General features: G+C 43.3%; 1 protein-coding gene across 3 annotated transcripts in view; it reads left to right on the forward strand.

Annotated features, from left to right (window-relative positions):
* Positions 1-26,514, forward strand: part of SAMD12 (sterile alpha motif domain containing 12) — a 232,430-nt gene that overhangs the window by 61,987 nt on the left and 143,929 nt on the right. For 2 of the 3 annotated variants that reach the window (XM_045006592.1, XR_006577107.1), the window contains exon 3: positions 7,500-7,629. In XM_045006592.1, the coding sequence (XP_044862527.1) occupies positions 7,500-7,629 (130 nt within the window). The remainder of the gene's footprint in view (positions 1-7,499; positions 7,630-26,514) is intronic. The other variant, XM_045006594.1, reaches the window with a different exon arrangement.

Below are 26,514 nucleotides of genomic sequence, written 5' to 3' on the forward strand. Positions count from 1 at the left end.
GAGTCAAGTATTATTATTATTATTATTATTATTTATTATACTTTTGCCTGGTGTAGGTTGGTGGGCAAGAGTTTTATGTTGACTGGTCCCGTCTACTAGTATCTCAAGAGAATGTTAAATAGCAGCTACTAAATTTAGACATTTTTAGATCAACTCTCTGGAGAACTTGCATCCAAGAGTTTCTAAAGAGCTGTCTGAAAAGCTCACACAACCATTAATGTTGATTTTCAATAAGTCTTGGAACACTGGGGAAGAGCCAGAAGACCTGAAAGCAAGCTAATGTTGTGCCAAAAATTAAAAAGGGTAAACAGGGTGATGTAGGTAATTATAGGTCTGTCAGTCTGACATTGATCCTGGGCAAGTTAATGGAGCAGCTGATACGGGATTTAATTAAGAGAGAATTAAAAGAGAGTAATATAATTAATGCCAATCAACATGAGTTTATGGAAAATAGATCCTGTCAGACTAATTTGGTATCTCTCTTGATGAGATTACAAGTTTAGTTTATAAAGGTTATAGTGTTGATGTTAGACTCCTGTAAAGCGTTTGACTGGGTACCAAATGACATTTTGATTAAAAAAAACTAGAAAGATATAAAAGTAACTTAGCACATGTTAAATGGATTAAAAACTGACTAGTAGATCTCAATTTTAAATTAGGAATCATTATTGAACAATAATGTTGTGCAGCGGTTCTCAAACTTTAACAGCCTGAGGACCCCCATTGTGATTAAAAATTTTCGCAGGCCCCACCTCTTCCTGCCCCCACTCCACCCCTGCCTTTCGGCCTCTTTCTGCCCCCCTCCACCAAGCGTGCCCCATCCCTGCTCCTTCCCCTTCCTCCCAGTGCCTCCTGCATGCCGCTGACCAGCTATTTTGTGGTGTGCAGGTGGCACTGGGAGGGAAAGGGAGGAGTTGATCAGCAGGGCCGGCGGACCCCATGGAGTAACCCAGACTCCATTTTGAGAAACTCTGATGTAGTGTGTTTTTAGTGGGGTCCCATAGGGATCAGTTCTTAGTGCTAAGCTATTTAATATTTTTTCAATGACCTGGAAGAAAACCTAAAACAAGAAATCACTGATAAATTGTGCGTCAGACACAAAAATGCGGGGAGTGCTAAATAATGAAAAGGACAGATCGCTGATTCAGAGTGATTTGGATTGCTTGGTAAGATGGGTGCAAGCAAATTACATTTATTTTAATATGGCTAATGTCAGTGCAAATATCTAGGAACAATGAATGCATGAGATACTTATAGGCTGGGGGACTCTATCCTGGGAAGCAGTGACTCTGGAAAAAAAACCACATGGGGGTTATGGAGGATAATCAGCTGAACATGAGCTCCCCTATGGCCAAAAGGGCAAAGGCAGTCTTCGGATGCATAAACAGGGGAATCTCAAGTAGAAGTAGAAAGATTATTTTACCTCTGGAGTTGGCACCACTACTGGAATACTGCTGTTCAGTTCGCACATCCAGAATTCAAGAAGGATATTGATACGTTGGAAAAGGTTCAGAGAAGAGCCACAAGAATGATTAAAGGATTAGTAGTAGATGCAAAGAGCTCAATCTATGTAACTTAACAAAGAGAATGTTAAGGGGTGACTTGATTATAGTCTAAAACAGAGGTTCTCAAACTTTGATCCATGGACCACCAGTGGTCCGCGAGCTCCATTCAAGTGGTTGTGGATAGTTCCCTCTAAGGTGCGCACCTGGGCAGCCGCGCACGAGCATGAAGGGCCACCCACCTAATTAGTGGAGTTGCGCAGGCGTGGCTCCACCAGTTAAGTGCCTGGACCCTGGAGAAGATGCACATGTAAGGTGAGGTGGTGGCCTTGAGGGGGGAATAGCGGGTAGGTAGGAGGGGGAAGTGGGGTGAGAAGAGGGGGTAGGGGGAATTTGGGATGTGCAGGGCTGCAGCAGGCAAAGAAAGAAGTGACTTTCCCCAGCTTCAGAGCTGGGGCTGCTGGGGAGAGACCCCCCACTTCCTTCCCAGCCTCAGCTCTGTGGCGGGGGAGAGACCCCCTTTCCTTCCCAGCCTCAGCTCTGTGGCGGGGGAGAGACCCCCCCCATCCTTCTCAGCCCCAGCTTGGAGACTGCTGCAGTGGGGAAGAGAGGGCACATCCATTGCGTTAGAAAGGTAAGACTACTGATATTAAAATACGAGTTGTGCACCTTTTATTTGTAGAACAAAAAACCTTAATTATTGTTAAGGTTTTTTTATATAGCGCTTTTATCCAAAATACTTTACAATAGTTGACTAACAGTACAAACAACATTTGAAAAATCATTTAGTTGTCCGCCAAGACCCTCAGCAATTTTCAAGTGGTCCACGGGGGGGGGAGGGGGAGGGAGTGTGAGAACCACTGGTCTAAAATTACCTACACGGGCAACAAATTTTTAATAGGCATTTCAGTCTGGCATAGAGAGATATAAAATGATCCAATGGCTGGAAGTTAAAGCTAGACAAATTCAGACTGGAAATAAGGTTTAAATTTTGAACAGTGAGAGTAATTGCCAGTGATGGAGAGTCACTGCTAATTTTTAAATCACGACTGGAAGTTTTTTAAAAAAGATTCACTCTAGGAATTATTTTAGGGCAGTTCTATGGCCTGTGTTGTACAGGAGGTTAGATTACATGATCACAATGGTCCCTTGGCCTTGTAATCTAGAATCTATTAATTCCTATTAGTGTATTTATAAAGAAATATAACGTACCTAAATTGAGAGAAGGACTACAATGTACTTACTGCTTTAAGTTTTAGAAGATTATTTAACTTCTTCCCAGAAAAGAGAGAGAGAGCTAGGATAGAAGACATTGAAGATTTATTCACCAGCCAGAGATTTTGTTATACCATAACCTCTGAATTTAGGTTAGTATATTTTCATTATATCTTTTATGGACCTAATAGGATAGGCAAAATGATAACCTGAAACTCCTCTACTCTTTTGGGCTGACAGTAGTGGAAATTTCAAAACCGCTTTTACAAGTTGTATCTGACAACATACATTTGCGAAAATGCTAGAACTCTGCATGATAATACCAAGAGACTCCACCCTGAGTCACAACAGATAGAAAAAACAACCCAGATTACTTTAACATATAGAGATTTACCTATCTCATAGAACTGGAAGGGACCTTGAAGGTCATCAAGTCCAGTCCCCTGCCTTCACTAGCAGGACCAAGTACTGATTTTGCCCCAGATCCCTAAATGGCCCCCTCAAGGATTGAACTCACAACCCTGGGTTTAGCAGGCTAATGCTCCAACCACTGAGCTATCCCTCCCCCCTTTATATTGGTCAGGCAGGAAGGAGGTTACTAGTGGAGTTCCTCAGGGATCGGTTTTGGGACCAATCTTATTTAATCTCTTTTATTACTGACCTTGGCACAAAAAGCGGGAATGTGCTAATAAAGTTTGCGGATGACACAAAGCTGGGAGGTATTGCTAACACAGAGAAGGACCGGGATATCCTACAGGAAGATCTGGATGACCTTGTAAACTGGAGTAATAGTAATAGTATGAATAGTAATAGGATGAAATTTAATAGTGAAAAGTGCAAGGTCATGCATTTAGGGATTAATAACAAGAATTTTAGTTATAAATTGGGGACACATCAGTTGGAAGTAACGGAGGAGGAGAAGGACCTCGGAGTATTGGTTGATCACAGGATGACTATGAGCCGCCAATGTGATATGGCCGTTAAAAAAGCTAATGCAGTTTTAGGATGCAAAGATAAAGAGGTGTTAGTACCGTTATACAAGGCACTGGTGAGACCTCATCTGGAATATTGTGTGCAGTTCTGGTCTCCCATGTTTAAGAAGGATGAATTCAAACTGGAATAGGTACAGAGACGGGCTGCTAGGATGATCCGAGGAATGGAAAACCTGTCTTATAAAAGGAATCTCAAAGAGCTTGGCTTGTTTAGCCTAACCAAAAGAAGGTTGAGGGGGGATATGATGGCTCTTTATAAATATATCAGAGGGATAAATATTAGGGAAAGAGAGGAAATATTTAAGCTTAGTACCAGTGTGGACACAAGAACAAATGGATATAAACTGGACACTAGGAAGTTTAGACTTGAAATTAGATGAAGGTTTCTAACCATTAGAGGAGTGAAGTTCTGGAACAGCCTTCCAAGGGGAGTAGTGGGGGCAAAAGACATATCTGGCTTTAAGACTAAGCTTGATAAGTTTATGGAGGGGATGGTATGATGGGATAGCCTAATTTTGACAATTAATGTGGCAATTGATCTTTGATTATCAGCAGGTAAGTATGCCCAGAGGTCTGTGATGGGATGTTAGATGGGATGGGATCTGAGTTACTACAGAGAATTCTTTCCTGGGTGCTGGCTGGTGAGTCTTGCTCACATGCTCAGGGTTTAACTGATCACCATATTTGGGGTTGGGAAGAAATTTTCCTCCGGGGCAGATTGGCAGAGGCCCTGGAGGTTTTTCGCCTTCCTCTGCAGCATGGGGCACAGGTCACTTGCTGGAGGATTCTCTGCAGCTTGAGGTCTTCAAATCACAATTTGAGGACTTCAGTAACACAGCAGTGGGTGGGTGAGATTCTGTGGCCTGCATTGTGCAGGAGGTCAGACTAGATGATCATAATGATCCCTTCTGACCTTAAAGTCTGAGTCTATATCAATTGTAAAGAAAAAAATATATTCAGCCTACTAGTGTAAAACCAAAAGGAGATGGAGAATATGTAAGTGAAAAGAGGTGCAGCGCAAATGAGGATATATTGCAAAGTGATCTTCATTCTGTAGATTCAGTTCCTTGCTTGGGTGCAGCTGCATTGGCGCTTGCAGAGACTTTTATCCCATGTTAGTTCAAAATCACTTTGACATTAGACAGTGTGAAATATTTACTGCTAAGTAATTGCAAATTTGTACATGTTCACTCTCCTCGACATAGTGAATACAAGCCATTGTTACCATGGGTTGTAGAAAATATGAAATCTTTAAGAGAACGCTTTCATAATTCTCTAGACTCTTTTTTGCAGGACATTTTAAATCATTGTAGCACTGAAATTACTCCTCTAGAACCCAAATTATTCTATATAAAAAAGAAATAGTTTGGCCTGGGAAAAATATATCCAATATATATTTTGGTTGAATTAAATATATTTCAACCATATTGTTACGCTGCAGAGGACCTAACCCAGAAGGTTTGGGGTTTACCTATGTATAAAACGTGAACTAGGGAATTCATCTAAGCTGTAGAGAAACCAGTTTGGCAGAAATATATCCAGAACATTAACTCTTTCTTTTTTACAAGTATGTGACAGTTTTAACTGATAGTAATAGTTAGTTAAATACCAGACCAGTGTAGCATGCTGGGGAGAGAGGGGCAGAGGAGAGAGAATCCAGAAAGAGACAAAAATATTATCAGGAGGGTGGGGCAAGGGATTGTGCTGACAGAGATAAAACTTAGATAATGTTTTCACCCCTCTAGCCAGAAGGAAGCAAGGAATGCATGTTAGTATGAGCTCCAAACTAAATTGAAACAGCCAGTGAGAATCAGTGTTAACAGCTGGCTTGATATATGATCTCTTATTCATAGACTGGTTTTGTCTTTGTCCACACTAGAAAGCACTGCTGGTTTAATCATCCTGGCATAGTTAAAGTAGCAAACCCACCTGGTGTGGATGCTGTTACACCAGTACATCTTAGTCTGGTTTATAGGCCTGATCATAATCCGGCAATTTTGTTATACATCTTTTTTAATTCATGTACTAGATACGTGAATCATTTTATTTTCTCTTTCTTTCCATGTTTCTTCCTGTCTTTATGTAGGAATATCTGTATATAATATTCCAAAAATAGTCTGTGAAATTGATCCTTATTAACGTGTGGTTCTGCTCTGCAAGTGATTATGTAAAACTCATTGTGGGGTGTATTGTGTCTCACTAACTACATATCAAATTTGTTATATTTACAAGTAAAATTATTGTTTTTCCTAGCTTTCAGCTGTGTGAACTGAGCCTGGGACCTGAAATTCAAGCTGGGTTCTCACCATTAGTACCAGATATTCTGCAAGCCAGATTCTGTTCTCTGTTAAACCAGTGCAACCCAGTTAGAGTGACCAGATGAGAGGAAGAAAATATCGAGACACATGAGGGAGGGAGGGTCACTGGCAGAGCAAAAAAATAAATAAAGCGGACTGCCGCCGGCGGATCAAAACAACAACAACATGGAGTACCACGAAATATTGGGACAATTTGCATCCCGACCAAACGCCTAGATATCGGGACGGTCCCAATTTTATTGGGACATCTGGTCACCCTAAACCCAATTATCCCCAAACTCTGCCCTCATTGACACAGGAAGTTGCACAGGAGGTCATGAAGATTTAAAAAAAACAGCTTGACATTAGAAGCCCAGGTTGAGTTTAATGGACTGATGGTTTGGCTTATTAGTTAAATCCACTTTTTACTTATAAATATAGCAAATTTGGTATGGACCCAATAAATCTGAAGCCCCATTAAGCCAGTTGTACAATCACTTTTATGAATAAACACTCCCAGCTTCAGAGGAAGAGGTGTATTTTGTAATCTAGAGCATGAGCAAAGCCAGCCAGGGGTAGGCAACCTATGGCATGCATGCCAAAGGCGGCACGTGAGCTGATTTTCAGTGGCACTCACACTGCCCGGGTCCTGGCCACCAGTCCGGGGAGCTCTGCATTTTAATTTTAAATGAAGCATCTTAAACATTTTAAAAACCTTATTTACTTTACATATAACAATAGTTTAGTTATATATTATAGACTTATAGAAAGAGACCCTCTAAAAACGTTAAAATGTATTACTGGCATGCAAAACCTTAAATTAGAATGAATAAATGAAGAGTTCGGCACACCACTTCTGAAAGGTTGCCGACCCCTGAGCTAAGCAAAGAGGCATACTCTATGCAGAGTTGTCATGGGAGAAAGAGAGCTAGGACTTGTAACATCTTGACATCCTCTTTAATAAGGTGTCTTCTGTCAAGAGTAGGATCATGTGGAAAATTAAGAACATTGGCCAAATTCTGTGAAAATTGCATACTCAGTGACTTATCATATTTAATATGAAATAATTAAATCGGCACTAAGTAGTATTTAGTATCAAAGTGTATACACTAGTCACCATTAAAAAGTTACCTCAATAGTTGCAGCTATAGTTAAATGTTATCTCTGTGGGTAAGTGCTGACTTTTTATTGTGATCATTATGGAAAAGTGGCAGAATCTGGCCCTTTATGACTTAATTCTTTATACAAGTTAGTTTCTGAACAGGTAAGAGAAAGTGTTATACTTGGACTGTTATACTTGTGTGATACAAGGAACATGCAGAGAATCTTGCACTAGATATGATCCCTCCATATAAACTTGAATAACTGATCCTCATATCCCTTGCACTTTTGCCACTAAGGAAGGCTCCCAAATATAATTCCATGAATTACATTAGAAACAAATCTGATACGTAGGGCTAAATACCATTTCTTTTCCTGTTCTGTCTTTCCAGTCTGGTACTGTGAAACTGACAAAACCAGTAGCTCTGTGGACCCAGCAGGATGTCTGCAAATGGTTGAAGAAACACTGCCCTAATCAGTATCAAATCTACAGTGAGTCATTCAAACAGCATGACATAACGGGTAAAGTATGCAGTATCAGAAGTATTTCACTTTTTTTGTTAAATTGCTTTTAACCCTGCCCTTAAATAGGGGCAAGTATACAGTAAGGACCTTTGGTAGTTAGTTGTAAATTTGCCGCAGAATACACCAACTTGCCTCAACCTTAGTGAGCTAACTGTTCTCTGTTGCTGAGAAAAATAGATTTGGAAGGGATAATTCAATGGGGGAAAGGGAAGGTGGGGATTAGTGTGTATATATATTCTTAAGAAACTGGATATTGCTAGACTGCCAATGCACATACTTGTCAACTGGAGCTGATTGAAATCTGGAATTCTCATTCTGCGGGACATTTGGCGGGGAGAGGGGAGGGAGAGAGTTTGCAAATCAGAATGAAGACTATAAATTTCAAAATATTCCATGAGCAAAATTGTGAAACTTCATTTCAACCTTATTGAAAAGTGTTATTTCAATATGGCTGAAATGTTTCTTATAGACTCAACTTATTATATATATTATAATGAAGCAAAGTCAAAACATTTGGACTATTATATTACGTCATGCTATGGTATGACAATAGTTTAAATGTTTTGAGTTTTATGTTCTAAATCACAACTTTTCAAAAATTGTATAAACTGGCTTTGAAATTGGTATATGGGGGTCATCTTCCATCTTTGGCATCACCTTGCGGTGAGGTTGGGCGACAGGGCAACTCTGCCTCTTTGATGGGTTGCCCACCTTCTAGCCCCATTGACCAGGTCACTGGTCATCTTTTTCCCTTCTTGCTTGTTTGGTCTCCTAAAGTATTGGACTCTGTGGCCCTAGATGAGGGATACACACTCCTTGGGCCCTTCAGGTACGGCTCAATTGTTCAAGGCCTTAATAAGTCCCTTTGCTGGGCTTCGTAGGGGAATCCAGGCCTGCCCTCCGTCCTGGGTTTTAGGCCAATGACCCTGTACAAAGTGGCTGGCTCCAAGCTTTCCCAACCTCTTACTGTTTCTCTGGCCTACTTTCTGCCATGCCTCTGAGTTACACCCTGTGGTCACCCAGTTTCCTGGGCAGCTTTTCTGTTGCCAAAGGCACCTGCTCTCTGTGGTTCCTCAACCTCATTGACACCCACCCCATTCTTCTGCTCTGCAGTTGTTTTATCTTTGCAACTATTGCGAGTCTCCCAATCAGCCCCAGCTGAGCAGGCAGGCAGTTTCCCCATGAACCCTTTAGGCTGATACATCATGGGATCTGTAGACCCTGTGACAGGTATTTTAATTGGGAATTGTTGGTTTGGTAATTGGTTTTCTAATCAGTTTGGTAACTGGTACTTGGTTTCCTCAATTCAGGGCCGGCTCCAGGCACCAGCGTAGGAAGCAGGTTCTTGGGGCTGCCAATTCAAAGGGGCGGTACTCCGTCCCACAGCGGGACGGCACGTCCGGGTCTTGGGCGGGAATTCGGTGGCGCGATTGAGCTGCTTGGGGGGGCAGAAAAGCTGGAGCCGGCCCTGCCTCAATTGGTGTTCTAACTGATCATTTGTCATTGTTATTCAAATGGATAATTGATATTTGGTTTAGTCATTGGTTTGGTAACGGGTAATTTCCTATTATAATTGGCGGAAAATCAAATATTAAACTGAAAAAACCTGAACAGCCAGGGATCTAGCTAGGAGCCAGGCTGCCAGCTTTCCTGTGGAACAGTTCAATTTGGTTGAATCAGCATTTTCCCACTGAAAACTGTTCCATCAGAAAACTTTCAGCCAGCTCTATTGTCCACATTTCAGTTTTTCAGGGACAATTCTCCAAATAAATAGCGTTTTCTGTGATGAGCAAGTTCCCAGTCACCAAAACCACCCCAATTTTAAACTGAAACTGGCTGCTTTGCATGCTTTTTTCCAAAGATTGTTTATTTTTATGATTTTTGATCAATTAAAAGTAATAAATGATCATTTAAAATGAATGTTAATCAAAAAAACTAAAATAAAAAAAATCAATTTGAATGGGGTTAGGGCATGTGACTTGAATGGGTCCATGTGACCAAGGACTGGGCTTTGCAGCAAGGCTGGGGACTAAGGGTGGGTGGCCAGGGAGATAGCCAGGAGCTTTACTACTCAGCTCTGCTGGCAACCTCTCTGTCTCCCCCTATGTCCATCCAACCGATTTTAAAGACCAGCAGCTGAGTCAGTCCCACAGATTCCCTGAAGTCCATCTGAAAGTGACTGCTCTCTAATGAACCAGAGCGGTTTGACAGAAAGCAGCTGCCTCCTTAGCAGAACTGCAAGTTTTGACAATTTGAGCTTCAATTTTCACCTGTTCTGGTCCCCTTGTTACTTAAACGTATTAGGACAGGATGGTTGCAGTGAAGTTGTTAGAAATTGGGAGCTTGCAACTCCACTAGAGGCAGAAGCCTCCTGTAACTTCAGAAAACAGAAGTAGCTGGTGTGTCTGAGCAGTTCCCTTGGTTGTAGTCAACAGACAAATATTAGACTATGAAGAATAAGGGGAATAACTATGTGTTTAACTGTCATATTTAAAAATTTGCTTGTATGAGAGAAGTTATAAACGTGTATGTGAAATGTGGATTTTGTCGGACTGTGGTTGATTAGCTAGGGATATAAACTGGACACTAGGAAGTTAAGACTTAAAATTAGACGAAGGTTTCTAACCATTAGAAGACTTAAGTTCTGGAACAGCCTTCCAAGGGGAGTAGTGGGGGCAAAAGACATATCTGGCTTCAAAACTAAGCTTGATAAGTTTATGGAGGGGATGGTATGATGGGATAGCCTAATTTTGGCAATTAATTGATCTTTGATTATTAGCAGGTAAATATGCCCAATGGTCTGTGATGGGATGTTAGATGGGGTGGGATCTGAGTTACTACAGAGAATTCTTTCCTGGGTGCTGGCTGGTGAGTCTTGCCCACATGCTCAAGGTTTAACTGATCGCCATATTTGGGGTCGGGAAGGAATTTTCCTCCGGGGCAGATTGGCAGAGGCCCTGGAGGTTTTTCGCCTTCCTCTGCAGCATGGGGCATGGGTCACTTGCTGGAGGATTCTCTGCAACTTGAGGTCTTTAAACCATGATTTGAGGACTTCAATAACTCAGACATAGGTTAGGGGTTTCTTACAGGAGTGGGTGGGTGAGATTCTGTGGCCTGCATTGTGCAGGAGGTCAGACTAGATGATCATAATGGTCCCTTCTGACCTTAAGTCTATGAGAAGCACCTACTTCACTAAGAAAATAAGATAGATACGAAAATAAGGTAAGACAGAAAATATCATATTGCCTCTATTTAATCCATCTTGAATACTACGTGCAGATGGGGTCGTCCCATCTCAAAAAAAGATATATTGGAATTGAAAAAGGTTGCCCTTTTCTGAATAAAAATTATTAGGAGTCTGGAACAGCTTCCATATGAGGAAAGAGGAGAAAGTCGTTTCTTTTCCAAGCTGAAAAATCCCAGTCTAAGAGGGGATTGATAGATATCTATAAAATCATGACTGGTGTGGAGAAAGTAAATAAGGAAGTGTTATTTACTCCTAAACATAATGAGAACTAGGGGTCACCAAATAAAATTAATAGGCAACAGGTGTAAAACAAACAAAATTAAGTATTTCTTCACACAATGCACAGTCAACCTGCAGAACTCTTTTCCAGAGGATGTTGTGAAGGCCAAGACTATACCAGGGTTCAAAAAAGAACTAGATAAATTCATGGAGGATAGGTCCATCAATGGCTATTAGCCAGGATGGGAGGGATGGTGTCCCTAGCCTCTGTTTGCCAGAAGCTGGGAATGGATCACTTGATGATTACCTGTTCTGTTCATTCCCTCTGAGGCACCTGGCATTGGCCACTGTCGGAAGGCAGGATACTGGTTATGTTCTCCCTGCCCCCAATATGCCCCCAAGCCCCCCCCCAAAGGGGTGAGTAATGACTGTCAAAGCAAAAGTTCACTGATGGTGAATTTGACAGTTTTCCCCTGCGAAAGTCGGTAATTAATTTTCTAAAACATTACATGGAAAACTCAGTTGTTCTCTGGGGTGTTATGGTGCCAGATTGGGGACCTCAAGTGCAAATCCCAACTGAGCCTTAGCTACAGAGTTGCTACCAGTCCTCCATAATATGGGCATGTCCATCAATGTCTATTTGTGTATATATGGTTGTGTATAGATATAGTTTAAAAATAATAAAACACTGTTATAAAGATGTGGTCAGTCATCACTTTGACCACTTTACTTTTATGTTCTATTTTCTCTACCGATTGTTCTATTTGCTATTCTCTAGATTCTAAGATGATCATGGCAAGGTATATGCCTCCCTTTTGTATGCACAGCACCTCCCACCTCATGGCAGTTACCGGAAAAAAAATTGCACTAGCCCCATGCTGCCTTTTTTCTGGTGCAAGCAGTCCATGGGGATGTTGAAATGCAAACAAAAACCTGTCTTTATTGTACCGACACATTTACATGGGAACACATTAATTGCAGATTTTATAAAACCTTAGGCCTGACTCTCCATTGTCCAGCACCTTGTGTTGTCATTTACACCAGTGTACAGGAATTGTAAAATGCTGCTGTTCTGATTGGGTAGCCTTTTATGCCCACTTCACGTTGATGTAAATCACAACACAAGGTGCAGGCCTTTATTTTTATAAAGTAGTCTGGCAGAATACATTTAAATCCTGGGGGGAGGGGCTTTTCTTATTGTTACCCTTCTGTTATAGAGCCTGAACCTACACGACTGAAGACAGCAGGAGTTTTGGCTTGCATTGACTTTAAAGGGAGCAGGACTGAGTCCAGGGTGAATAAAGAACAGCTATCCTTGGGAAAACCTATCAGCCTGGTGGCAGCATAATAAGAAATATGCCTAAATAACTGCTTGTTAATGTGTTTTATATTTTTAAGAAACCTTCCATCATCTCTTGTTTTTTACACAGAGCCCCTGAAGTGTGCTAATGTATCTCTTCGGAGCAAGAATCTTTAATGCTATGATCATTAAACAAACCTCATTCTGTCAAAGTAATACACAAGAGGCACGTAAGCCCAAGTGAAATAATTTGATTTGGAGGCACTTGAAAGGACAGAAGCCTTTTTTTTTTTTTTTTTTTTAAATTAAGGTTTTAAAGAAGAAATGAACAGGAATCAATATAATTTTTTTAGAGACTAGAACATATTCATATGTGCAAAAATGTACATGCTGCAAATCACCTCTTAAACGCTGTCTAATTCTATAATATCAAATAGAAGCTGGCATTAAATCTTCTGTGGTGCCTTCCGCTATCATAAAATACACATACAAATCTGGTTCTTAAATATGAGCAAATTTAACTTGTCCACTTGAATGCCAAATGTGAGGGGTTTATCATATCAGTGTGATCCCAAGATTAAGTAACACATTTCTGGAAGGATGGTCTTCTGGGTAAGGTACTAAACTGGAAGTCTGAGAATGCCCAGCTCTGCTTTAGACTTCACTTCTGAGCTTGGGCAAGACATTTAAGGTATGTCTACACTGAAGTTAGACACCTGCGGCTGACCTGGGCTTGCGGGGCTTGGGCTAAGGAGCTGTTTAATTGTGGTGTAGATGTTCGGTAGAGTCTTGTGTGGATACAAATTTATATCTATGGATGTGGATATCCGCGGATATAAACTGCAGGGATGTCCCGGGAACCGTACCGGCAAAAGGAGCAGAACGTGGGGCCAACGCTCCCAGGAGCCAGCGCCCCGCACCAGCAGCTCCTCTGGCATGGCTGTACCCCCCACCTCCCCTGGGCACCAGGCTCACTGGTAGCTGTCCCTGGTCATGCTCTTGTGTTTGTGTGATGCGCGCATGCCCCCAGACAGGAGATGCAGACAGCCTCATGCAAGGTGTGGGGGCAGGGCTGCAGGCGGTACAGCCACGCTGGAGGAGTTGCCATCGCGGGGCGCTGGCTCCTGGGAATGGCGGCCCATGTTCTGCTCCTTTTGCTGCCGTGGTTCCCGGGAGAGCCCTGCAGTTCCGCCGATACAGATTTGTATCTGTGCAGTGCTCTAATGTTTGGGTTGTCTGGGACACACCTCAATTTAACAGCCCCTTAGCCCAAGCCACGTGAGCCTGAATCAACTGACACGGGCATGCCATGGGTTTTTAACTGCAGTTTAGACATACTGTTAATCTCTCAGTAACTCAGGTACTCCATCCGTACAATGAGGATATTTCCTTTCTTCACGAAGGAGTTGCCAAGATAAATCCATTCATCTTTATGGGGGGCCCAGATAATATGGTGATGGAGACTCTATCAGTACTTAGATAATTCACTGACATTTTGCATTTTCCTCCTGCTTGTTTCACTCACACCTGTTGGTGTTCAGTTACCAGGGTGAGGCTTTCACCCCTTGGTTTGCAGAGCTTGATTAGAAATCGCGATGAGCTCTGCTGAGCCCACATGTGTGATCCGATGGCGATGGACTGGAGCTCAGGAAACCCATGTTCTATTCCTGACTCTGTCATGGCCCTTTGTTATTCATCACTGAGGGAACAAAGGTCAGCGCTCTGCAACTATTAACGGTGGATCACTGTCTCTGGGTTGGTGATGCTGAAAAGTAACCATAGGTGAGAAAACTGTTCTTCCTCAAGTGCTTGCTCACGTCCTTTCCATGTTAGGTGTGTGCGTGTTCACCGTTGCCAGAGATTTTTCCGTTGGGCCAGCTCTAGTGCCCTCTGGAGTTGCACGCTCATGCACTGGTGAAGGGTTACCGGCCACCCATCTGCTCAGTTCCTTCTTACTGCCCATAATGGTTCCATCAGCAAGGCTTCTTCCCAGTAATTTTTGGACTCTAATGCTTAGTTGTAGTTTTAAACATAGTTTCTAGTGTATATAGATATTGTAACTGGTGTTTGTGTAAATAGTTAGTGTAGATAAATAGTCCTTATCGTTGAGGGACTCTCTTCACCCCAGAGGCTGGGCATGCCCCAGTCCTCAGGCTTCAAACTTTGTGCCTCCTGCAGCAAACCTATGCCTGTGAGCGACCCGCACTCCAGTTGCTTGAAGTGTTTGGGAGAAACTCACGTGAGGGACAGATGCTGGATTTGTCGGGATTTTAGACCCTGCACTAAAGAGGGCAGTGAAATAAGGGTCAAGACTATCTTTATGGAAGCCATTCTCAGACCAGCCTCAGAGCCACGCCGCTCCAGTTCTGTACCTTCCACTTCGGCTTTGGTGCAAAGCGCTCTTCTGGCACTGTGCTCTTCCTGGCACAGTTCACCATCTCCGGTGCCAAGGAAGAAGCACAAAAAGCAACACCCCGACAGAGGGCACTCGCTGGTGCAGAAAAAGGACAAGCAGGGGGAAGGCAGCACAGTGCGACCCACGCTGGGACACCCCTCCATCCCTGGTCCCATGGTGGCACCATCGACTCCGCCTAGAGTGCTGAGTCTGGTGTGAGACCCTCCACTTACACCTGGAAACCACTGCAGTACCAGCAGCCTGACTGACCCTTGACCCAGAGGGTTTTGCTGCAGCCAGGGATTTATTATCTCTCCCGGTCCCCCTAACTCTGATGGGACAGCTGCCGGCTCCGATTGTTATGTTTATAAGAAGCACATGGAATCTTTTTTTCAAGGGGATAAAGCAATGCGCCGCATTTATTGAGTACAAGTTAAGCATTAAAATCAGCATATGCTTGCACACGCACACACACGCGCACACACGTTCTGCAGCTGGATCTTATAGTTACCAGTCTTTAGCATTACTCGGTCAGTTCCAGTGGCCAGCTGAAACTGTACACGAGGGAGGGGAGGAGCTGGAGCTGGGTCTCTATTGGATGCGTCTGATGTTGATGCAGAATGAACCCAAAGTCCCATGGCAATACACCCTTCTTTTATAGTATAAGTTCTCAGACAAGTCTATGGACCTTGCTGTGTGACGCCGGAGCTGTTAATCACGAGGTAGTCAAGTTGCTCCCAATCAGCATTATTTTGGGTTGTTACTGGCTTCACTCCTCTGGCTCCACTCTGTATCTCATCCTTGAAGCATAAGCCTTTGCTTTAGGGTCATCAATCTGCCATCTGGGTGATTCTGATAATAAAGTTGGTGCCTTTTGACTTCTCCACTCCCATCTTGACCATCCAGCCCATCAGTACTGGCGCCCCCTGTCTCTTATCTGTTAGCATGCCATATATTCTTCACTCACACACAAAAGAGTAAATAATTTCAAAACCAAGACTTATTACCAACCAACACGTCTAACCTCCTGAACACAATCATTAATATGTAAAGCAGAATAAAACCAAAACAATTTCTTCTTACTAATTCATAACTAACAAAATAAGCAAAATGGAAAAATGTTACTGCTTCGAACAATTCTCATATTATTACTTAAGACAATTCTCTCCATTAGGCTTTTGGCCTACATGATGACCAGGAACAGGAAGGAGCTCCTTACTGGCACTGGGCCCAGTGGCACCTTCTAGGGGCAAGCCAGCCCTGATCTCATTGTCCTGACCATCTCCAGTCTGCCGCCAGTCCCCAAACCCTCGGCACCATACAGAGGCAGAGACGGGTATCACTTCACTGAGGGAGGACTTTTTGAGTCTGAAGGGACTCCTTGTGTGGGTCCCCCCTGCCGGCACCTGGCAAACAGGTTAGTAGCTATACTGGAACCTTGGGGGTTTCCCCTGGTACCAGGTCCTTCCTCCCATTGATTTTACTTGGTGGTTTTGAAGAGGCAGCCTATTGCCTCTTCCCTTTCAGCACCGGACCCCAACTCCGGTACCAACCCCAGTATCAATGTTCAGGATACGTCTCCCAGGGATGTCACTGAGGATGAGGAAGAAGCCCCTCCTCCAGCGCAAGCCGCTGCCTCGTCCCCAGACGAGGCCATCTTGGGGCCCAGTAGCTTGCTTCCTCAGCACCACTTCAGGGCCCATCAGGACTTTCTGAAGTGGATAGAAGCTAACCTGAGGCTGGAGATTGAGGCACTTAAGGAAACATCCCCACAGCAGCTCCCTCCAAAGTGGTCTTATCCATTAATGAGGCTGTAATGGATCTGGTCAAGGCCCTCTGGAAAAGTCCTTCTTCTCTGCCCCCCACCTCAAAGAGGGCAGAAAAAATATTATGTGCCAGCACCTGTATTCGCATCCTCTCCCCCAGGGTCCCTTTGTGTGTCGGCAGCCAATGAGAGGAACAGGCAGGGCCAGGTGAGCACTACCCCCAAACAAAAAGATGCAAAAAAAAATGGATTCAAAGGGTAGCCTTTAACTGCATTACTCTAACCAGCAAACTTTGCTGGTGAGATACGTTTACAATCTGTGGAACTCCTTGGAAAAGTTCAGACTCTCTGCCTCAAGATTCGAGGCAAGAATTTATTGCCCTCTTGGAGGGTAAGAATATATAACCAGGACATCTCTCCAGGCAGCTCTGGATGCAGCTGATGCAGCAGTGAGGACAGTGACCTCTGCTGTCACCATGAGGTGGTGTTCTTGGCTCCAGTCCTCAGGAATTCCGCACGAGGTCCAACAATCCATCCAGGACCTCCATTTTGAAAGCATCTCACTATTTTCAGAGTAGACAGAAACACAGTTTCACAGCCTGAAGAATTCTAAAGCCCACCCTCAGGACATTGGGCCTCTAGGCTTCATCTGCTTCCAGGAAGCACTTCAGGTCCCAACAGCTACCTCATTTCTTGATGCTGTCTCCGATACAGGAGTTCTACAAATGGAAGAGGTTACAAATGGTGTCCCGCTCCAGTCCACCTCAACCACCCAGCTGGGTCCTCATAGGTACTCCGGTGGGCCCAAGCAGATCTCTGTAGATGCACCTGAGGATGCTATACCAGTTCCTGCTTCAGATCCTGCCTCCCTTTTATTTTTAGACCATTTCACATAACATCGGACCGCTGGGTCCTAAGTACAGTGACAATGGGGTATACCCTTCAGTTTTTATCCAGCCTCCATCCCACCTGCCATCCCTGTCCGTCTTCAGGAACCCTTCTCATGAGCAACTTCTCTCCCATGGGGATTGTGAAAGAGGTTCCTCAAGACTTGAGAGGAGTGGAATCTACTCCCAATATTTCCTAATCTCAAAGGCCCAATCTTGACCCATGTTAACTCAACAGATATCTCAAGAAACTGAGATTCCACCTGGCCTCCATCATTCCCTCCAGGGACTGGTGTGCTGCCCTCAACTTAAAGAACACGGAAGACAGAAATGTGAAAGTATGTGGTCACAGAAGATTTCTCAGATTTACTGTGAATCGATGCCACTACCAGTTGACTGCTTGTCCCTTCAGCCTGTCTGGAGTCCCTATATTGTTCACAAAGTGTATGGCAGCAAATAGTGGTAATAGTGGCCTTCCTCAGATGGCGAGGAGTCCAGGTATACCCGTACCTCAATGGCTGGCTGGCTGATCAAAGGTCAGTCAGAAACTCACGTGCAGAACAGCATCAGCATGGTCCAAGCCACCTCCCAGGCACTGGGCTTGTTGATAAAGGGAAGAGTTGACTCTTTTTTCAGTTCAGAGAATAGAATTTATTGGGGCAGAGCTCGACTTGACCAGACCAGAGCCTTCCTTCCAGAATTCAGACTGTCAGACCTGATATCCAAGATCAAGGTACACCCAATTATGACTTCCCAAGTTTGCCTCAAACTTCTGAGGCACATGGCCACATGTACTTATGTGGTTCAGCATGCAAGGCTGTGTCTCAGGCCCCTACAGCTGTAGCTGGTGTCAGTTTACTCCCCAAACAGACACCACTTTGACTTGGTGCTCACTGTTCCTTCCTTGGTCCTCGCCTTTCTAGACTGGTGGAAGGACCCAGTGTCAGTAATAATGGGGTTACCCCTTGTCACCCCTCAGTCATCAGTGTCCCTAGTCTTGGATGCATCAGGCCTAGTTTGGGGAGCTCACCTTGACTGCCTCAGGACTCGGGTCCTATGGTTCCAGGAAAAACTATCCCAGCACATAAATGTTAGGGAACTCAGGGCTGTAGGCTTAGGTTGTCAAGTGTTCCCCCCGCCCCTCCAGATCTCAAGCAAGGTGGTGCAACTTCTCACAGACAATATCACGTCCATGTTCCATATCAACAAACGGAGGTGCTCAGTCCTCTGCCCTGTTTCAGGAAGCCATCCATCTATGGGACTTCTGGGTGAAGTACTCCATCCACCTGGAGGCATCACATCTTCCAGGAGTCTGGAATGCACTGACGGATCACCTCAGCAGGTCATTTTCCTCTCACCACAAATGGTCCCTTCACCTGGAAATCATCAGGTTCATCTCCCCAGGTAGACCTGTTCATGACCAAGCAGAACAGGAAGTGCCATCAGTTTTGCTTGCTGCACGGCCACAGTCTGGGCTCCCTCTCTCACGCCTTCCAGCTCCCATGGTCAGGGCCTCTGCTCTGTTTTCCCCCTGGTCCCTCTGGTTCATAAGGTCCTCCTGAAAATCAAGTGTTGCCACACCTACACTGGTTCAGCACACTACTGGATCTATCAGTAACATCCCCTCTTCTGCTCTGTCCGGACCTGATCTCACAGGATCACGACCAGTTGCTCCACCTATACCTCACCTCCCTTCACCTGATGGTATGGATGTTACATGGCTGAACCCAGAGGAGCAGGCCTGTTCAGAGCAAGTTCGACAGGTCCTGGTAGGTAGTAGGAAACGGTCTACTAGGGCTACCTACCTGGCCAAATGGAAATGCTTCCTGATATGGGCATCTCAACGAGGTCTCTCTCCAGTTCATTCTTCCCTGCAGGCTATCAGCATAGAATCATATAATTGTAGGACTGGAAGAGACGCCAAGAGGTCATCTAGTTCAGTCCCCTGTGCTCGTGGCAGGACTAAGTATTATCTCTAGACCATCCCTGACAGGTGTTTGTCTAACCTGCTCTTAAAAAATCCCCAATGATGGAGATTCCACAACCTCCTTATCAACTTGTTCCAGTGCTTAACTACCCTGACAGTTAGGAAGTTTTTCCTAATGTCCAACCGAAATTGCTCTTGCTGCAATTTAAGTCCATTGCTCCTTGTCCTATCCTCAGAGGTTAAGAAGACCAGTTTTTCTCACTCCTCTTTGTAACAACTTTTATGTACTTGAAAACTGTTATGTCCCCCCCCCCCAGTTTTCCCTTCTCCAGACTAAACAAACCCAATTTTTTCAATCTTTCCTCATAGATTGTTTTCTAGACCTTTTTGTTACTCTTCTCTGGACTTACTCCAATTTGTCCAAATCTTTCCTGAAATGTGGCGCCCAGAACTGAACAAAATACTCCAGTTGAGGCCTAATCACCGTAGAGTAGAGCGGAAGAATTACTTCTTGTGTCTTGCTTACAACACTCCTGCTAATACATCCCAGAATGATGTTTGCTTTTTTTGTGAGTGTTACACTGTTGACTCACATTTAGTTTGTGATCCACTATGACCCCTTGATCCCTTCTTCCTAGGCAGTAATTTCCCATGCTGTATATGTGCAACTGATTTTTCCTTCCTAAGTGGAGTACTTTGCATTTGTCCGTATTGAATTTTATTCTGTTTACTTCAGACCATTTCTCCACTTTGTCAAGATCATTTTGAATTTGAAACCTATCCTCCAAAGCGACCCCTCTCAGCTTGGTATCATCGGCACACTTTATAAGTGTACTCTCTATGCTTGTATCTAAATCATTGATTTAGACAACAGAACAGAACTGGACCCAGAACTGATCCTTGCAGGACCCCACTTAATATGCCCTTTGTTTGCCTGTGAACCACTAACTACTTTCTGAGAACAGTTTTCCAACCACCTTATAGTAGCTCCATCTAGGTTGTATTCCCCTAGTTTGTTTATGAGAAGGTTATATCAGACAGTATCAAAAGCCTTACGAAAGTCAAGATATACCACATCTACCGGTTTTCTCCACCACAAGGCTTGTTACCCTGTCAAAGAAAGCTATTCGGCTGGTTTGACACAATTTGTCCTTTACAAATCCATGCTGAATGTTACTTATCTTCTAGGGGTTCACAAATTGATTGCTTAATTATTTGCTCCATTATCTTTTCATGTCCATGAACTCCAAGCCCACCTCCTAAGGTATTGTGAGTTATGTAACATGGAATGGACATGAGCAAGCACATGAAGAAAAAACAGTTACTGACCTTCCATAGCTGCTGTTCTTTGAGATGTGGTGTTCGTGTCCATTCCACGACCCATCCTCCTGCCCCTCTGTCGGAGTTATCTGGCAAGAAGGAACTGAGAGGGTGCGTGGCCGACAGTGCCCCTTATACATAAGCCCACTAGGATACCAATGAGGGAAAAATCTCCGGCAATTTACATATGGTGCACACACACCTAACATGGAGTGGACTTGAGCAACACATCTCAAACAACAACAGTTACAGAAGGCTTGGAGCCTGCTAAGGTTACATGTAGACTCTTAGAAGCATGTTGTTGTTTTATTTTATTTGTAACCATTTTCTGTTTCTATTATCTCTGCTCAGTATCACTTAAGTTTCTGTTCTTTATTAATAAACTTATTCTTGTTTTAGTATAATTTCATCTCAGTGATGTTATACTACAGTGAGGGTGCATTCTCAGTGAAGCCAACCGTTTGATGTGTATTCTGTCTCTTTGGAGTCAGCAGAGTTGGTATTTCTGTGGGCAACCAGTGACAGGGACTGGGTGCTGCAGAGAAATGCTCTTCCAGGGGTTCTGCGAACTGGGGGTGCCAAGAGGAAGGCAAAGAAGGGACTGGCAGTCTCTTCAAAGGTTGATTGGGCTGACTAACAGACTGCAGTGTCAGGGAGCAGACATACAGTTTAGCAGCAGCAAGTTTCTCTCTCACTGAGGCAGGGGAGTGAGAAGGTGACTTACAGTTCTGGACACTCTGAGAAAGTGTCACATAGATGAAAGATGTTTGTAAGAGCCAGGTATCATTAAGACCCAGATAGGATCAAAGCGATTCCTGTTCATATTAGTGCTGTCGATTAGTAGCAGTTAACTCATGCGATTACCTCAAAAAATTAATCGTGATTAATCTGTTTTAATTGCACTGTTAAACAATAGAATACCAATTTAAATATATTTAATATTTTTGGATGTTTTTCTACATTTTCAAGTATATATTGATTTCAATTACAGTGCTCACTTTATATTTCTGATTACAAATATTTGCACTGTAAAAATGATAAAAGAAAGTCCTTTTTTAATTCACCTCATACAGGTACTGTAGTGCAATCCCTTTATCATGAAAGGGCAACGTACAAATATAGGGGTTTTTTGTTACATAACTGCACTCAGAAACAAAACAATGTAGAACTTTAGAGCCTACAAGTCTACACAGTCCTACTTCTTCGTCAGCCAATCGCTAAAGGAAACAAATTTGTTTACATTAATGGGAGATAATGCTTCCCACTTCTTTATTATAGTGTCACCTGAAAGTGAGAACAGGCATTCGCATGGCACTGTTGTTGCAAGATATTTACATGCCAGATGCACTTAAGATTCATGCTTCTTCATGCTTTGACCGTCGTTCCAGAGGACATGCTTCCATGCTGATAATGCTCTTAAATGTGTTAAATAAATTTGTGACTGAGCTTTATGGGGGAAGAACTGTATGTCCCCTGCTCTGTTTTACCTGCATTCTGACATATATTTCATGTTATAGCAATCTCGGATGATGACCCAGCACATGTTCATTTTAAGAACACTTCACTGCAGATTTCACAAAACGCAAAGAAGGTGAGCTTTCTAAAGATAGCTACAGCACTGGATCCAAGGTTTAAGAATCTGAAGTGCCTTCCAAAACCTGAGAGGGACGAAATGTGGAACATGCTTTCAGAAGTCTTAAAAGAGCAACACTCCGATGTGGAAACTACAGAACCTGAACCACCGAAAAATAAAATCAACCTTCTCTTGGTGGCATCTGACTCAGATAATGAAAATGAACATGCATTGGTCTGCACTGCTTCGGATTGATCGTTATCAAGCAGAACCCATCGTCAGCATGGACGCATGTCCCCTGGAGTGGTGGTTGAAGCATGAAGGGACATGTGAATCTTTAGTGCATCTGACATGTAAATATCTTGCAACGCCGACTACAACAGTGCCATGCCTGTTCTCACTTTCAGGTGACATTGTAAACAAGAAGTAGGCAGCATTATCTCCTGCAAATGTAAACAAATTTGTTTGAGCGATTGGCTGAACAAGAAGTAGGACTGGGTGGATTTGCAGGCTCCAAAATTTTATATTGTTTAATTTTTTAATGCAGTTGTTTTTGTACATAATTCTACATTTGTAAGTTTATCTTTCATGATAGAGATTGCACTACAATACTTTTATTAGGTGAATTGAAATACTATTTTTTTATATTTTTACAGTGGAAATATTTGTAATAAAAAATAGTGATCACTGTACACTTTGTATTCTGTGTTGTAATTGAAATCAATATATTTGAAAATATAGAAAACATCCAAAAATATTTAAATAAATGGTATTCTATTATTTAACTCTGCGATTAATTGTGATTCATTTTTTAATCGCTTGACAGCCTTGTTCATATATTTGTTTGAGCTGGAAGGGACCGTTCTACTTGCATATTCAAACCACACTCTATCCTGCTGTCTGAGCTTCTCCATATTATTTGACCATTACTGGGTCATCTGTAAACTTCCCCCCTACTTCTATCACCTTCACTCTGGCAAGGTTTGACTTCCATTATCCTTGTATCTTTCCTAATAGATGAGTACCTCTAGTAACATCAATTCTACAAACTCCCTTGCTAGCTTGTTATGTAGCCAAACTGGTCTTGCACATTTTCTCCCTCATTTAACCTTATATGTTTTTGCTGCAAATTAAATCCATCGCTTCTTGTTTTGACCTTGAGACTGATGATTGGATTCTGTCTTCTTTATAACAAGATTGTTTGTTTGTTTATTGAGCACCCAAAATGTGCTAAGTTCTTTCTAGGCATTAAAAATAGAAATGGTTCCTGCCTTAGAGACCATGAAGGTAGCAGGAGCTGGAAGTATAAGGGACCCCAGAGACTTTGTTCTTCTACATGCAGACATGACCTAAGAGACGGGGGGAAAAATAGAAAAGGAAAAAGAATAGTATGGGGAGAAAGCTGAAGCTGCCACAGATGCAGGAGAATGAGTTGAACGTTTGAGTGCCCTGAGTGTGTGTTTTAATATGAATCCAAAGTGAATGCAATTAAGTGTTTTGAATGGGGTATAGGGAGGGATTGAGGGAAATGACAGGGAAGAGATGAGTTAATATAAGGAAAAACCATGAGGAACCTGTTGAGAAAAGCAGTGAGGAGGAAGAAAATAATTGATAAGAACATTGAGGGTAGAGAGATAGAGGCCAACAGCAGAGAGACTGGGGAGGAAGAAGTAGGGACAAACAATCAGCAAATCAAGTTCAAGTTTTGGGGTCAATCATGTGAAAACAAGGCCAAGTTGTGCAGTGTAGGCCCATACAGCATAGGGCTTCAGGGATCTCAAGGCCCCACAAGTGCAACTCCTATTGCTACCATCTCTCTTTCCTCTCCAAAGCTTGAGACCTCCTCTTCTAATTGACCTGGATGGGAAAGGAGGGCTGCAAGGGCTACTTGTGCCCCCAGAGTGAGGGTGAGCCCCATGAAACTACAGGTCAGGAGAGAGAGCCAGCTTGGGTTTCTATCATTTTTAGGCCATTACAAAACTGAGGGAGAGCAGCTATAAAATCTCCCCTGCAGGGTTGCCAGTTCAAATGTGGCCCAGATTGGTTATGACAGCATTGTTACTAGCACATGACTATGACACTTTTGTGGTGTGGGTCCAGTTTCGAGTGGGATGTGCCCATCAGAACCTCCACTACCCCTTTGGCTGTCTGAACCTAGATTCCAGGTTAGAGTTGAGGTGCATTAGCAGAGGAGTGTGTGGAATCTTATGCTGACACTAAATTTTTTTTAAGCTGTATTTTCTACAAAGAGAAACAACTATTTCTATGCCGGACATGTCCCTTTGATCTTTTCTCGTGGATTTCTCATTTTTCCAAACCTGTGGCTGTTGTAGCATTCCTCTGTTGCAGCTCTCTTATGTGTCTTGGAATACAAAATCTGCTGTGTATGCACAGGAGAAAGAGAGAAGCAGAGCGTGGTTTTAATAACAAACCAACCAACCTCCATTGTACTCAGATCTGACAGTGTTCCAGATAAAAAAAAAATCACCAGTGCCAAGTTCAGCTGAATAATTATCTGGCTCATTTTGCGCATGATAGGCCTCTTAATACACCCAAATAAAGCATTTCCCTCCCTGTCAACACCTCTGGTTTGGTGGAGATTACATAGTGCTAAACTGAAGACACTTCTATCTGTATAATACCTCCCCCCCCCACACACACACACATACGCCCCCATCTCCTTCTCTGTGGTGAAAAGTCAAACCATAACTTCCCCTGTCCTTTGTTTGTGTATTTGCTCCACTGTATCCGTGAAGTCTTGGCCGGAGCAACTGTTCTGTATGGTGGGCTGTTGATTTGATGCAGACTGCTTCCATCTGATGGTAACGTCACTGTTTCTTTCTGAAAGGACCCTTCAGTTTACTGCCTGGATAAGTTCAGTCTTATCTGCAGCGTTCCCTCTGGGACTATGCAGCTAGTGTTGGAACGTGAGGGACAAAGAGTTTCCTCTGTTTTGTGTTTCCCAGTTGGAGGCTGCTCAAAGTTTTTCATGATGTGGAACACATCAGAGAGTGATTGTCTCTTGGGTCATCAACCTACCTATTTGCATAATCTGTGGCAACTATCGCCTTTTTTTTAACAGGGAAGAGGAATATTAGGAAAGTATGTAATGTAATTTTAGCTTATTATAGTGTAATTTAGATGCTGGAAACAGGGAGGAGAGCCAATACCTTGTGACTAGCCGGGAAGTCTGGTTGAAAATTTTCTGTTGAAACTGTTCTTGACTAAATGGAGTTTTTCACAAAAAGTTCGTGCCTCGTGCCCCCAGTCACTTTCATAGACTGGGCTCCCCACCTGGACTACATCTGCTATGATGCACTGTGGCCAGGGACTCCTGTGATGTACCACTTCCCCTCACCAAGATGGGAGGAGACCATGGTGTCTCATGGGAGATGTTGTCTGATCAGGAAGCCCAGCCTAAAGAGAAGAATGGGAGCATGGGACAACCAAACTACAACTCCATGCAGCACTGCGGTGGCATTTTCAAATAAAACAAAATATTTGCAACTTTTAATTTTTCAGCAAACATTTTTTTATTTACTTGAATTTCCCACAGAACCCCCTTCCTTCCATTTTTCCAGCTATCTCTACTAGTGGATCATCAGTAAGCAGATCATGAGTGGGGGAATGATGCCCTAGGTGCAGTTGAGAGATCTATTCAATCTCACGAGATGGGAGGGGAAATGGGTCCAGTCCACAAGTAAGCCAGTGGAAAATGCCTGAGCCTTTCATTTGTTAACACCTCCCTAGGTAAAGTAAACCTTTTATCAACCCTCAAACATGTTATGTTCAGCTCTTGCACAAAAAATCATCTCTTGACAAAAATGTCAATCATTAGTATTCTAATGTCGATTATGGCCCTGCCTCTAACCTAATCTTTTTTGAGAAATGTCCGTGGGGGTATGTCTACACTGCAATTAAAAACCTGCAGCAGGCCCACGCCAGCTGACTCGTGCTCGCGGGGCTCAAGCAAAGGGGCTGTTTAATTGCAGTGTAGACATTAGAACTTGGTCTGGAGCCCAGGCTCTAATAGGTGGGAGAGTCCCTGAGTTTGGGCTGCAACCTGAGCCGGAACATCTACACCACAATTGAACAGCCCCTAAGGCCCAGGTAAGCTGGCATGGGCCAGCTATGGGTATCTAATTGCAGTGTAAGTATAGAGTAAGAAAGTGGTGGCAGGCCAAATACACCTCCATTTGATACCTGTCAACTCTTTGGACCCCAACCTGTTGTGCTTTAGACTGAGTCA

Source organism: Mauremys mutica, chromosome 2 (genome assembly GCF_020497125.1).
Source record: "Mauremys mutica isolate MM-2020 ecotype Southern chromosome 2, ASM2049712v1, whole genome shotgun sequence".
Taxonomy (NCBI): Eukaryota; Metazoa; Chordata; order Testudines; family Geoemydidae; genus Mauremys; species Mauremys mutica.